The sequence below is a fragment of the Vulpes vulpes genome, chromosome 13 (genome assembly GCF_048418805.1).
Source record: "Vulpes vulpes isolate BD-2025 chromosome 13, VulVul3, whole genome shotgun sequence".
Classification (NCBI taxonomy): Eukaryota; Metazoa; Chordata; class Mammalia; order Carnivora; family Canidae; genus Vulpes; species Vulpes vulpes.
In genome coordinates, this window is record NC_132792.1 from 82,283,682 (window position 1) to 82,299,153 (window position 15,472).

General features: G+C 40.9%; 1 protein-coding gene across 4 annotated transcripts in view; it reads left to right on the top strand.

Moving 5' to 3' along the window:
• The first annotated feature begins 8,785 nt into the window (after window positions 1–8,785).
• SPIRE1 (spire type actin nucleation factor 1) overlaps window positions 8,786–15,472 on the top strand; it is a 206,069-nt gene continuing 199,382 nt past the window's right edge. The window contains exon 1 of one of the 4 annotated variants that reach the window (XM_072734854.1): window positions 8,786–9,185. In XM_072734854.1, the coding sequence (XP_072590955.1) occupies window positions 8,864–9,185 (322 nt within the window). In that variant the 5' untranslated portion in view covers window positions 8,786–8,863. The remainder of the gene's footprint in view (window positions 9,186–15,472) is intronic. The other 3 variants (XM_072734851.1, XM_072734852.1, XM_072734853.1) reach the window with 3 other exon arrangements.

Consider the following 15,472-nt stretch of genomic DNA (forward strand, 5'->3'; position numbering starts at 1 on the left):
TTTTCTACTATTGAGGTATACATTTTTTGATATGATCTGCAAAAACACCTGAAACCTGGCAGTTCTGGAAAATACATATTTGAAATCCACTTTTCTACTTCTTAACAAAAACAAGATTTGGGATCCCTGGGTGGCGCAACGGTTTAGCGCCTGCCTTTGGCCCAGGGCGCCATCCTGGAGACCCGGGATCGAATCCCACGTTGGGCTCCCGGTGCATGGAGCCTGCTTCTCCCTCTGCCTGTGTCTCCGCCTCTCTCTCTCTCTCTCTTTCTCTCTCTCTGTGACTATCATAAATAAAAATTAAAAAAAAAGACAAGATTTGAACCAAATGAAAAGTAGGCTTTATATTTGAAAAGACTTGCTATTAAAGTAGTATTCTGTGCTATATAACTGACCATCAGAAGGCATTAGTTCTAAGTTGCCGATTTAGCACTTTTGATTTCATGCTGTGCTAAAAAAGAACATAATTTAGGTTAGACTACAGTTGTCAGGTTTTTAATTGTTTTTGACTATTAGATAAGAATTTTGTCCTTTCTACTCAAAGAGATAAGTACAGGAATTAAATGATCTAATTTTAAACGTGCTCTTTTAAGTCAATGAAAAAGTAGCATTGCTTTCTAGCTGTTGTTTCTGTTGATAGTGGAGAAATAATTTGAGATTAGCCAAAGCTTATATAAAATATAAAAAACAAAATAGACAAACATATAAACTAGAAGCCATCTAATTTTGAAGAACCTAAATTGTTTATAGCATATTCTACATTTAAAACAAGTTGAGGGCAGCCCAGGTGGCTCAGCAGTTTAGTGCTGCAGTCAGCCCAGGGCCTGATCCTGGAGACCCGGGATCAAGTCCCACATCAGGCTCCCTACATGGAGCCTGCTTCTCCCTCTGCCTGTGTCTCTGCCCCTCTCTCTTTTTTTCTGTCTCTCATGAATAAATAAAATCTTAAAAAAAAAAAAAAACAAGTTGACTTATAATCACTAATGCATATAAATGTTGGGTATTATTTAATGTTTTCTTCTGAGATTTGGTTGGCATAGTCATAATTACATTTGACTTGTATTTGGTTTGTGAATTAACTACATGACACCAGTGTTGAAGTAGTCATTGATATTAGGGAAATAGAGGAGGTTATTAGCTGGTCATTAGTTCACAATATATTCTTTCTCTTAAAGATTTATTTTAGAAAGAGTGAGCAGTGTGGGGGGGAGAGGTAGAGGGAAAGGGAGAGAGAGAATCCTTAAGCAGACTCCATGCTGAGCACAGAGCCCAATGTGGGGCTTGATCTCAGGACTCTGAAATCATGAACTGAGCCGAAATCAGTGACTGACCCACCCAGGTGTCCCAGTTCACATATATTCTTAGAAAAGATTTTTGTCTCTGATTCTACTGAATTTAGACTCATATTAATACTCCAAAACAGATATTTCCTAGTGCTTTTGAAGATAACTAGTTTTCATTTTTGTTTTTTTGGTTTTGTATCTGAAACTAGAATTTTAACTGTCTTTATATATAGGCTGTTTTTATACATGATTTAATATTGCATGGCCTAAAATTACAGGATTTTGGACTTGAAAGGAGTCTTAGGTCTTCTAGTCCACATAATATATATATAGTAATGAAATGGAGATCTAGAGAAGTGAAGTTCCCTGTCCAAACACATATAACTCAAATAGCAGATCTGCTCTAAAATCAAGTTCTGGCTTTGAGTTTACTCCTTTTGCTATATCTGCATAATGTGAGTTTTTCTCTCTGTGGGCATTATTGGGTATGACCAAGTAACCATCCAACATAGAATGGAAAATTTTCATTTTAGTGGTTGTACCCAAGACATAGAAATATGGAAGGCACCTGTCTTTAATGGTACTCATAATATAACCTATCAAAAATTACAGTTAACATTTAGGGTATCAAGTCACTGACATGAGGCCAGAATTACTTTTTAGGGAAGATGGCCTAGGGAAGCTGAGGCCCTTAGAGGGGCAGTGAGCTGCTTAAGATTCTTGGTGGTGTAGAATTCGACTATTTGTATACCTAAGAGAGATTCAGTAAACAGATCCAGGGATAGTCCCAACTAACATGCACCTAGAAAATATTTTAGTCCTATTGTCTGTATTTTGAGAGCATTATTCTGAAATTCTGAATTTATTTACAAATTAGATGTAACTGGTCAGTTGTTACCGAATTTTTACAAAATCTTTTCCTTGTACACCATAGGAATGGGAGCAATGGGAGCATGAAACTAGAAGATGATTGTCAGAAGTTAGATGATCTATTTGATTTGAATATAAGCAAATAGATTTTATCATTAATTCAGCTTTATTGACATAATTTGCCTACCATACAATTAACCATTTTTTTCTTCCAAGTTTTTATTTAAATTCAAGTTAAGGGCACCTGGGCGGTTCAGTGGTTGAGCATCTGCCTTCGGCTCAGGGCGTGATCCCAGGGTCCTGGAGTCAAGTCTGGCATCAGGCTCCTCCTATGGAGCCTGCTTCTCCCTCTGCCTGTGTCTCTGCCTCTCTCTCTCTCTCTCTCTCTCTCTCTCTGTGTGTGTCTCTCGTGAATAAAAAATAAAAATTAAAAAAATTTCAAGTTAACATATAGTGTAGTATTGGTTTCAGGAATAGAACTTAGTGATCACTTACATGTAACAATTCAGTGTTTCAAAGTGTACAGTTCAGTGCTTTATACTATATTTGGGGATACAACTATCATCCATCAATATTAGAACATTTCATCACCTCAAAAAGAACCCCTGTAGCCTTTAGCTATTACTTTCCCATCTCCCCATTCCCTCCCTCCTTGCTCCCTAGCCCTAAACAACCACTAATCTACTTTCTATGTAGATTTACTTATTCTGGATTTTCATATAAATGGAATCACATATGGTCTTTTGTGACTGGCTTCTTTCACTTAGCATAATTAATGTCTTTAAGATTTATCCATGTTGTAGCATGTATCATGCCATTCCTTTTTTATGGGCAAATAATATTCCATTGTATGGATATATCATTTATCCATTTGACAGTCAATAAACATTTTGGTTGTTTTCACTTTTTGGCTAGTAAAAATAATGCTGCTATAAACTTCATGTATATGAGGTTTTATGTGGGCATGTGTCTTCATTTCTCTTGTGTGTGTATCTAAGAAAGGAATTGCTGGGTCATATGATAACCAACATTTTAGTGAAATGCCAATAGATTTCCAAAGCAGCTGCATCACTTTCTTTTTTTAAATTTTTTTTAAATTTTTATTTATTTATGATAGTCACAGAGAGATAGAGAGAGGCAGAGACACAGGCAGAGGGAGAAGCAGGCTCCATGCACCGGGAACCCAACGTGGGATTCAATCCCGGGTCTCCAGGATCGCGCCCTGGGCCAAAGGCAGGCGCCAAACCGCTGCGCCACCCAGGGATCCCGCTGCATCACTTTCTAATCCCACTAGCAGTGGATGAGGGTTCTCATTTCTCCACGATCTTGCCAACACCTTGTTATCCGACTTTCTTCTGATTCTAGTCATTCTAGTTGGGTATGAAATTATCTCCTTGTGGTTTTCATTTACATTTCCCTGGTGGCTGATGATATTCTTCCATGTGCTTATTGGCCATCTGTATATCTTCTTGAAGAAATGTCTATTTGGATCCATTGCCCATTTTTAAATTGGGTTGTGTTTTATTATCTAGTTCTAAGAGTTCTTTATGTATTTTAAATGCAAGTCCCCCTATCAGATATATGATTTGTAGATATATTCTTCCATTCTGTGGGTCGTTTTCATTTTCATGTTTGTGTCCTTGAGGTACTAAAGTGTTTTTTTTTTTTCCCCCAAGTACTGAGCCATCCTGGGTGGTTCAGCGGTTGAATGTCTGCCTTTGGCTCAGGGCGTGATCCAGGATTCCCGGGATGTGCTTTAAATGCTCTGCTTTAGCTGAGGAAATTCGGCCCAATATTTATAATCCTTCAACATCAGTACAATTAAAAATTGTACACAGGAATTCAGGTTAAGAAAATAGCTTCAAGGAATAACCTGAGGGAAAAGCACTACTAAAATATAACGAGTACAGCCCTACTTATACCCTTCCACAAAAATTACCAAAGCAAGGCTTAATTCATTGCTTACATAATTGAATTAAAGTAAGCCATATTTTTTGTTAGTTATGTATTGACCTTGGAAGAGAAATGAGCCTTTCACAGAGTCACAGTAGAATATTAGAGCCCAGAGCAGCTCCATACTCCCAGTCACATTTGGGTAAAAAAAGACAATCTTTTGAACAAGGGCCATCCATTTTTGTATAAAGTTTAGCAAAAATTAAATATGGAGGTTTGGAAAAACATTCTAGCTTTGTTTCATCAACAAAGTATGACTTCAGTCTGAAAATGGATTCCCTTTAATTTATACAATCTAAAATTCTATTTTCTTAAAAGTTTTATTGAGAATTCTACATTTTCAAGAAGTATTGTCAAACATCAAAATTTTGCTATCAAAGAATGATATTTTTGTGCCTTGTATTGTTTTTTATTTTCAATTGGAATTAAGAAACTACTGCTTATCCTAACTTGAAATTTGATAGGTAATATGGCTAAAAAACAGGATTTGGAAAGTTTATGTTAAAGCAAGTATATTTAGATTATTTTGGTCAACTGTTAGTAATTTGAGTTAAGTCACTTAACTTGTGCAGACTCCAATTTTTATAAGTGTAAAATAGTGGCTTGGCCACAAATTTAGATCTGTGAGGTCTTTCCTAAATTGAATCTTCTTCACTAATTGAAGCTAATAATTCCACTTACATTCAGAATCAGAAGACCATCTCTCTTTGTTTGTTTGAAAAGAATTGTTTCAAAGGAGAATCACACATTAATCAAGTGACACATGACTATTCTTTGAACTAGTATTTTCCAGAATCCTTCATGAAAATACTAATATGCCACTGTTCATATATTTTGCCTCATTCCTCTACTTTTCCTCAGTTTTTATCAGTGAGTTCATAACTTGATCTTATTAAGGTAGGATAGGTAATTTTTGAATATGTTAAATGCTACAGAATGAATGTGTTGTGGAAAATACTAGTTTAGGGTACCACTTAGTAAAAGGACATTCATGGGTATTTTCTAAATGTTTCTTAATATTTTCGCCGTTGGATACAAAAGTTAATTCTTATACAAATTTAGACCAGAAGAATCCAATTTTGTGTTCTTATCTGGTGTATATACTTCTGGTTCTATGTCCGAGGTCACTTGCAAGTTTTCATGACTAATTTTAAAAATTTGGGGTTAATATTCAGTTTGATTACTGAAATTACAAGACATAAGTTTCAAATTGCATTTAGGATTATTGATGGAATTAGCCTCCTTAGGGGAGTGATAATTTGCAATTCTTTGATGGGGATGGACTTATTATAGATCCTTTTGAAGATAATCACTATGGAGAAGTTACTGCTATGGTGAAACTGAATGCCAATGAACTCACAAGGACAAATGGAGGGAGGTGGGGCATCGCATCGTTCATTCAAAATATTTAAAATACCAAAAATTTGGTTGATCATAGTGGTACGTACAAATTTAAAGCATCTGCTTGGTGGAGTGAGGAATGAAGTGTGAGGATGTTTTTCTTGCTCTGTGCAAATGTAGAGAGAGATAAGTAGCAGAAAGAGCTGAGCTGGTCAGGAGGCCTGGATTCCAGTCCCACCACTTTAATTTACTAGTCCTATATTTTGTCATTTGTAAGACAGGGATAATAATAACTGACCTGCAAGTTGTATAACTGAAGAAAGCACTTTGAAAGTATAAAATTATCACTTTAAAATTATAAAGTATTATAATTGTGGGCAATGAAAATTTAGGTTATGCCACTGAAAAAAATATGCTGTTCTATTTTTTCCTTTTTGGTGCACTTTTCTAGGTGAATGTGCCTCTTAGGAGCAATTGTCTGGGAGTGACTGGATTAAGCTTGGGCTGCACAGGCAGATTGTGCTCCCTGAAGGCCGTGCTCCCTGAAAGACTCAGAGCAGCTCAGCCAGCATGTCCAGAGTATGAAGCATGAAGTACATATATTCTGCAAAAATGATAAGTAAATATAAGATAAAAAATTTCAAGGATTCCATTTTTAATAAATGCAACAATAAAATCAATGAAAACTAAAATCATATTCAGAGTAACACATGCCACTATTTTTTACAGATTTTACAGCTCTTTGTAAAAGACATTTACATGTTGACTTGCATTGTTCAGACATTTTAAGTATACAGAGCAATTTTTTTTAAGCGGTGAAGCCAAGAATAAAAAAATAAAATGAATGACAGAAATTGGAACAAATATACCATGCAAAAAAGACATTTGAATTCTTGAATTTGAATTGAAAATGAAAAAATGGTAAGGTGCCACATTATTCAACAGTCCTGCTTGAGTCCTGAGAAAAGATGGACCTCTGATAGTCTTGAGTTGTCAGCAGTCACCTTCTCAGTCTTACAATGATGGCCATGGGGCTTATCAAAATTTCAAAGGGTTCTGAAAATCATATAAAATCATACTGTCTTTGTATAAAAATGTACCAAGTGTTCATGTTATATAATAGGTTTGTAATAGAAGATGGCTAGGATTTTTAGGATTTATCTTTTATTTTTTTCTGCATTCTGCTTGTAATATTGCCTCAACTTAATTCCATAGAGCTCGCAAAGGCAAGACACTTATTTTAAATATAGTATATCAGTCATGAATTTGTATCTGGGGGGAAAACCCCTTCTATTTTATATAATCTTCCTGGGATTCAATGCCATAATGTTTTTCTTCCTAAAATGTGTTTAAAAATTACCATTTGGGGAAGGAAGAAACTCTCTGTTCTGAATTTGTTTTAAATAGTACACCTTTTAATGATAACATTTGACGTATATTTTTAAATTTTTCTTCACTTCCACTCCTTTCCTTCTTTCCTTCATTGTTATATTTACTTGGAGATTTATTTATTGCCCTGTAGTAGCAAGTGACTGGCTAATGGATTCTTAGTTGACTAATTCATTTAACTTGTCTTTTGTGTGGGGGAGTAAAGGTAAGAACAAAAATGTAATTGATTTTGGTTGTAGCTGCCAAAGTGCAACAGGACAGCAATATCCTGTAAGGCCAGGAGATGGTGGTGTTGTCCATAAAAGTCGATCAGTTAGCTGTTCTTCGGAGTTCAAATTGTTTTAAAGCCCTCTGTATTTTCAAAATCCACACAGGATCTAAACTTTTAAAATAGCAAATTTTGAGTATGTTTTCCCAGTTTTTCAATCAAGATTATTTATGTATCTATACATCCATATCTATCCATCCTATCTATATCATATAAGGAATTATGCCTTTCTTCTTAGGGCTGTGGCACACAATGCATTTTTACGATGGGATTAGAACCTATAATTGATGTTAAGGGGATGTTTTTTATCTCTTGTAGTAAAATTATAATAAGGTGACTAAGGAGAAACACTTTTCTTCCCTTTCAATTCCCTTCTTGCTTATTTATTTTTTTAAATTTTTATTTATGATAGTCATACAGAGAGAGAGAGAGAGAGAGAGAGAGAGAGAGAGAGAGAGAGGCAGGCTCCCTACACCGGGAGCTCGATGTGGGATTCGATCCCGGGTCTCCAGGATGGCACCCTGGGCCCAAGGCAGGTGCTAAACCACTGCACCACCCAGGGATCCCTCCTTACTTGTTTAAAAATATCCTCTTGCTTTTCTCTCTTCTCCCTCCTACTGCTGTATGTACTATAGTACCTCAAGCATTTATAATAGATCGTTGTAATTTTTTACTGCAAGATGCAATTGTGAAGAGTCTAAGATCTAATATTACACACAAAACTGCCTTAAAAGTTTTATTGGTAGTTACTATAAATTTCTTACTTGGGGGATGCTTTCAACTCTATCAGGTTCTTACACAGGACTAGCCTCAAAGTGGAAAGTTACCAATTAAGCTCGTTAAGTGATTATTTTATCTAAGAATCGTGTTATATTGTATGACTTCATGAATTCAGCGAGGCTCTGGGGAGTACAGTATTTCTTTCATTCTGTGGCTAATTGCCCTCATTTCAATGCTGCCACTGTGACGTTAATTCCAAATCGCCTGAACATACTGGGTTAACTGGACTAGAATGAGTGTGATCATAGGAGACATTATCTTAGCGAGGAGCTGTACAAACGTTACGAAACGAATCCGGAAAGACGCTGAAACGAGTGTCTGCAAAGTATTTACATGTTTCTATCCCAGGCCCTGATCTGGGAATTGACCAAAACCCATAAAAGGTCACGGGGTTTACAATGAAGATGCGAGGACCTGTTCAATAAACAATACCCCTAGGTGAATTATATAGTCTATTGACGGCGACAGCTACTCCCAAAAGAGCAGAGGAGGGTCCGGAGGATGACGAGGGAACGAGGCGGGGGCAGCGCGAAGTCCGTGCACCGGGAGCACCGGCGCGGAGCTCGAGAGATGCGCAGGACCCGCGCCCGGCGGGCGGCCCGGCTGGGCCCGGACAGCCGCGGAGCCGGGGCCGAGCCGTTCCCAGGCCTTCGTTAGGATCTGCTTCAGGCTGACGTCGAGCTCCTGCTCGGACGCGGCGGGATCCACCTCCCGGGCCTCCGGATCCGCGCGGCGGGCAACGCGGCGCACGCGCCAGCTGCGAGCCGCGCGGACCCGGCCCCGAGCGCGCAGCGCGCCCGGCCGCGGGGCGGGGCCGGCGGACGCCCTCGCGACGCTACGGGCTGGCGTGGCGGCGGCGCGCGCGGCCGGGCGGGGCGGCTCCGGGGATGAGGCGGCGGCGGCGCGCCCAGACGATTCTCCCGAGCCGAGGAGACGCCGGCACCCGGCGCGGCGGCCGTGCGCAGCGCCGACCCGCGGGATGGCTCAGCCGGCGGGCCCGGCGGGCGGCGGGGAGCCCCGGGCGGAGCCGGCGGACGGCGAGGGGCGGCCGGACCCCGGGGCGGCCGGCGGGCCTCCGGACGCGCTGAGCCTGGAGGAGATCCTGCGGCTCTACAACCAGCCCATCAACGAGGAGCAGGCGTGGGCCGTGTGCTACCAGTGCTGCGCCTCCCTGCGCGCCGCGGACGCCGGCCGCCGCCAGCCCCGGGGCCGCCTGCGCTCCGCCGCGCAGATCCGCGTCTGGAGGGACGGCGCCGTCACCCTGGCGCCCGGCGGCGCGGGAGAGCCGCCCCCCTCGGCGGGTAAGGCCACGACCTGCGCCCCACGGGGAGCCCCCGCCGCGGCGCCCTGCCCGCGCAGCCCCGGGCCCCGCCTCCTGCCCCGCGGCCCCCTCCTCGGGCTGGAGGACCCCCGCCGCGGCGCCCTGCCCGCGCAGCCCCGGGCCTTGCCTCCCGCCCCGCGGCCCCCTTTTTCCTGGCTGCCCTTGGGCCTTGCCCTCCCCCCCGCCCCCCGCGAACGCCCACCTCCCAAGGGAGCCCCGGGAGGAGCGGGCCTGGGGCGGGCGGGGGCAGGGGGTGGTGCTGGCGCTTTGCCAGCAGGGCCCCACGTAGGTCGGAGCAGGGCGTGGGGGGGGGACAGCGGCACAAAGAGGGGTGTGAGGGGGTCCGGCCTACGCCGCCTCCGCTCCCAGTAGGGCCACGGACCTGCCCAGGGTGCTGGTGATTGGACTGTCAAAGGACAGCTGCTCTTGTCTTGTTTGGGAAATGGGGTGTGCTGGGTCCTTTTCATGATAAGCAGTGTCTACATCCTTAGATGCCAGGGCTATTTACTTGGGATGTGATAGGTGCTGAGAAAGGTTCACGTGAGATCTCGTCAAGGATAGTTAATTCTGCTATCGGGAAAATTACACCTTTCAGAATGAATAATCAGCTAATAGTATTTTTTACATCATTCCTCCTCCTGGAATAGTAACCCTAACTGCCGTTAGGGAATGGGAGGATGACTCCTCCGGCTGCTTCAGGCAGAAAGGGGCGGCCTGCGGTGGTGGTGGTGGTGGTGGTGGTGGTGGTGGTGGTGGTGGTGGTGGTGGTGGTGGACAAAGGCAGAGCATTCTCAGGGGTCAGTCGAGGTCCACGGTATGGCTCCCAGGAGATGTTGGAAGGCATCAAGAGACATAGGCCCCGGCAAACCCAGAGAAAAAGACAAAATCTAAGTTATTTCTATGAGTAAAACAGCAACTCTGAAATGTTGACCCCAGTTTCCAAACCAATAAAATAATCCTGGAGAGACTGATTTTGTCTAGTTGAGCTTGAATGTCACTTATTGATTGTGAGACCTTATGAGAATTGTTAGTTATATTAAAACAGTACATATGTAAAAACTCTTTACAATTTAAGTGATGTTGAAGTAGTAATCAATAGTGGCTCAGTTCTTTAGAAGTTCTGCCCTAACTGCGCTTAGTTCTTGATTTAGGCCATCTAACACTTGAGACTTGTCGTTCAGAGTTCTGAGTAGGCAAACAATTTGTTGGATCTGATGGCTCTCCCAGCACTTTTCCCCATCTGATATGAGAACCACATGGGGTAGATGATGAGGTAGTTCTCAGTAAGGGGCTGCTGAGAATGGGAAAAGTAACCATCCCAGCCTGCCCCCAGTACAGAACTTCGAGAATTGTTTAGGAATGGTGTAATAGGCCATATTAAAAAGTGCAAAATATGGCCCATCCTCTTGGCAGATGTAATTTCATTAGTTGGGGATGGGAGGTGTAAAGTTGCATTGATTAATAGGCTTATTGCAAGCTCTACATAATACAGTTGCTTAAATTATATGTTTTCTGTGTATGGGAGGGCCTGTGTTGTGGAGAAGCAGGTTGAAGCTGAATAGTAAGGCTTTCGTTGAGTGGTAAAATTTTGGTCTGCATGGCCCCCACACCTATCAGACTATTAAAAAGCAAACTTTGTGGGAGTTAATGCAAAAGAATAAACATAAAACAAATATTAGGCCCTAAATCATGATTACATTCCTTATATAAGACCTTCAATTACCAATTTTGTTGACTAGATCAGTGGATATCTTTATCGTTTTAATTGATCACAAATGTTCCGTATTAATTAATAGGGCCACCTTGTGGGAGTTAACTGTAATGTTTAAACAACACGTGAGGAAGCTTCTCACACCAGAAATGGTGTAGCAGTAGTAGACAGTCAATAGTTATGTGGCTCTTGAAAAGTCCCTCTCTGACTTAATTCTTCATTGAGTGTATCCAATGCCTGGGAAGTATTTAGAGTCCTGCTGAGCAAGCATACTGTTTTGCTTATTTTATATTGCAGTCCTGTCTAAAATCCTGGAAGTCCCGTAGTGAGTTTTGAGGCTCTTTTTACCGAAAGAGCTGTTGTATCCTCAGCTATAGCCTTTGTTTGCAATCGTACCTTAGTAGAGGTGACTTCTAGGATAAATATGACTAAGAAAATCATCAAAAAGCCCTCTTGGTTTGAGGTCCAGCCTGAACAGTATTATGATTACAAAGAATCACTTGCAAGTAGGAGAAGACTGGTCAAGAAATAAGGGCATCCCCAAGTACATCATCCAATCCAGTCATAAAGTGGGGTCATGCGTTATCTTCATAAGCCAGTAGTTGACCCTATACAGTGGGAGTACGCTCTGGCTTTAAAGGAACAATTTTGTCGTCCTAGCCACACAGAATTGGTCAAAATACTAGTGGTATATACAATTGCTGTGGAATTCCATTTTTTGTTATTTGAATAATCATACAACCATGAGGTCCTGTTATTATCCCCATAGAATAAAAAGCATAAAGATTGTGTATACTTGAGCTATTGTGTAGAGATAGGAAAGCTATTGCTCTGAAGTTTACTTCAAGTAGTCTAGCTTAGGCAACAATATTCATTTAAAGATGATCAGAGCTATAATTTAACATCTGCAAAGATGTGTAATTGAAACATAGTTCCTCTCTATAACCTTCATTTCTTAATCAGAGGTAGCCAAATCAGGACTGACCTGTCTGCAAAACAAGTACAGTTTTAACAAACTTGGCCTAATTATTTACATAAGCTCAGCAAGAATAATGATTGATCATATAGATCTTTTAGCATCTGCTTTGCTGGAAAACTTCACATATAAGGAATCTAGATTGAACTTTTAGTAGTCTCTCCAGGCCAGAAGCCAAGGCAAGTACTTGCCATCAGACATGCCTGCAATACCTGTGGATTTGGGCATATTCCTCTTCATGAGGTTCCCAAAGTATCCTGAGGTTCATGCACCTGCCAGGAAGTGACATTCTTTACTCACCTGGTGAGGCTGCTGGGAACTCCCAAAGCAAGCAAGGTATCAGGCCAACATTCCCAAGTGGCTTTATTGCTCCAGGTTTCATGAAGTCAACCTTAGTTCCTTAAAGCTGTTTGGTCATATCCGAGTCTATGCAGGTCTCTCAAATATAACATTCTAGTCAAAGCCTTGGTAAAATAACCAATATTTTTAATGGTGACCTGTTATAAGAACAGATTCTTCTTGAACTTATGCAGCAAATAACTATGATTGCCATGGAAGAATGCTTACTGAAACACCTTTTGAATTTCAGAGGGTTTAAATAGAAAAGTTAATGCTTTAATTTGTTTACAAATGAATACTTTATCCTATTTCTAATAAATCATATATCTTAAGAGAAAGTTTTTCTTTTTTTTTCTTTTTATTTTTTTTATGGGGCGGGGCGGGGGGGGGGGGGACCGGAGAGATGCCCCAGCTGCCCCCGTGGTGCCAGCGCCAAGAGAAAGTTTTAACCTGGGAGACCAAACAGAACTAGTAGTGGTGGTTCAAACATGGAGTCACAAAACTCTAATCATCCTTTTGGTTTATTTAGTCCCTTGTTACTATTCTTGTTCAATTCGAATGCAATTTTAGTTCTGGAAATTATTACTCATTTCAGCTTTGATTTTAAAGAAACTAAAACCTAGATTTGTCCTAAAGATCCTTTATATGAACCTCCTTGAAGATGAAATTTATCTTGCAAAAATAAGAACAATTAAAATGACGACTTAGAAATGGAATCTGGTCAGTTACTTCTGTGACAAATAACTTTTCAGTGATCAAAATACCATGTGGTGACCTTATATTTAAACATATTAAAACTTTAGGAATTGCATATCATCTCTTGAATGGTTACAGCATTTACCCACATGTAACCTAAGGCTTATCATTTACTGAACAGTACTTTCAGAGTAATTTACCAAATAAAAGGCCTAATGAGTCAAAAAGACTCCATTTATAATTCAAATCTTGGGAAGTTTGTTAAAACCTTAGAAAATTTTAAAGCACATCCTAAATAGGATTAGGGATGTAGAAGACCTGATAAAGGCAGAACATAGAAACTGGTTTTTCTGGGTTGGCAAAGAGAAAACAACAGTTTTACATTGTCTTATCCAGAGCAGACCAATTCAGGAAAACTTGTATTTTCGAACAGAGAGAAAGCAGACTTTTAACCTCATACCTGTGTACCTTTAAAATCCCTTTCAATCATAGTCTGTCCTGACCACATCTAAAATTCTTTTCCAAAGACTTCCCTTCACAAACCTACAACGTTCTTTTGCATGCAGATTTTGTCCCAAGCCATTTCTTTTCAACCAACCTGCCTCAGTTAGGACAAAATTACCTTTTTTACCTTTAACAAAATGCATTCCCATTCTTGTATCTTTCTTACATATTTCCAGCCTTTCTACATACAGAGTTTTCCTTATCCTCTGTCTTAATTACATTTAGCAGAAATATTAGTCTCCAGTGAAAACAAAGTAGTAGCCAATTGTGAACTGTTATACCAAAACTCTTTATATGGCAAATTTATGGATCTATTAAGCACAAAGCATGTTTACCAACAGAGTCAAATATCCTTAGTTTCTCTGCAATAAGTTGTCAAAGATACAAACCTATGTTTAATAATTAATGCATTAGCATTATGTCCTATTTGGAAAAGATCTAAATGTCCAGTGAATTCAGTCTCAGTTACCATCCAAGCAAAACTTTAAAGTTGTAGGTTATCAAAAACTTTGAAAGCTATCTTAACAATTACCTATTAAAACTTTGAGAGAGAAGATAAACCATTTTAAGTCATCCTTTTGCTAACAAATTGCAACAGGTAACCCAAACCTATTTGACTTTTAGCAAACCTCGACAGAATAAAAGTTACACATCTAAAACCAACACACTTTAGGTTTAAATACTGATTGTTTCACTTGGGTCCACTTTTTATTTTTATTTTTAAAAAAATTTTTAGCTTGTGTTGTGATCACAAACTCTATTTTTTTAAAAATTTTTATTTATTTATGATAGTCAGAGAGAGAGAGGCACAGAGACACAGGCAGAGAGAGAAGCAGGCTCCATGCACCGGGAGCCCGACATGGGATTCGATCCCGGGTCTCTAGGATCGCGCCCTGGGCCAAAGGCAGGCACCAAACTGCTGCGCCACCCAGGGATCCCTGGGTCCACTTTTTAAAAGCCACTTTGCTCCCCCCATTTCTCAATTTTTACCTGACACACTGGAGGGGAAATCTGAAGTGAGTGGTGTATGCAGGCAACACTCAAGGTGGTGCAGAAACCAGAGCAGAGGGAGGGGAGACAGAAGAAGCAAAGTGCAACCAGAAGGCTGAGAAGAAGGGATTCCCAGTTCTAAAGCTCATCCACTTGGACAGACAAGCAAATGCCATGTTATTCCACCAATGAGTGGAAGGAGGCAGTCCATGTCAGGCCTCAGAAGACACAGAATTTTCCCTAAACAGAGAATATTCTCAGCAGCTGCTTGGGAACATTCCTTAAAATCCGTCCTGAGGTAAACTAACCACAGCTGGCTCCAATTATAACCATTAACCTGGGAAATGAATGAGGGAGAAGCTCCCCATGTACAGCTAGAGTAGACTGTATCTATTGGGAGGAAGAGAGAGAGTCAGCATCCTCTTTGCTAGGGAGGGCCTGTGTTTCCTCCAGCAACCTGGGTTTATTTGGAGGCCTTTTTAGATTAATTATCCAACATGTCAGGAGGGGTTTACAAGCCAACATGTTCAGGTAAACACATTCTGCTAGAGGCCCTTAGGTGGGGGTCCTGATGTTAGAGCCCTGTTCTCTGCAGAAGATCTAACTGTAGATCCCAGTGAGGCCATGCAGTGCTACAGGAAATCTGTCCTTCCCTAAATTTTGTAATCCAAATTGTTTCCAGTGTTTTAAAGGGCACCCCAAGGGGGAGTCCTTGGAAACTAAAGAGACCATGCCTTGCTGCGAAGGTCATATCTTATTTTACCTTGACTCGAAAAACCTGCTGTTTTAACACATGGAAAATAGAAAAGTTTACAAGGAGAAAGTACTCAATTGTGCAGTACTCAACCTAGAGAAGTCCCCACGGAGGACAGTTCGTTTCTTATCTCTCGATCTTACCCCATACCTGTCATTTGAAGCGTCAGTGGTTCAAATGTTTCCCAATTTTTCAGATTGCAATCCAGAGGCATTTCTGCTGAGGATGAGTTTTTTTCCCATCTTGAAATCCTGGTAGGAATCTCTTACTCCATACGTGTTAAATAGAGGTTAACTA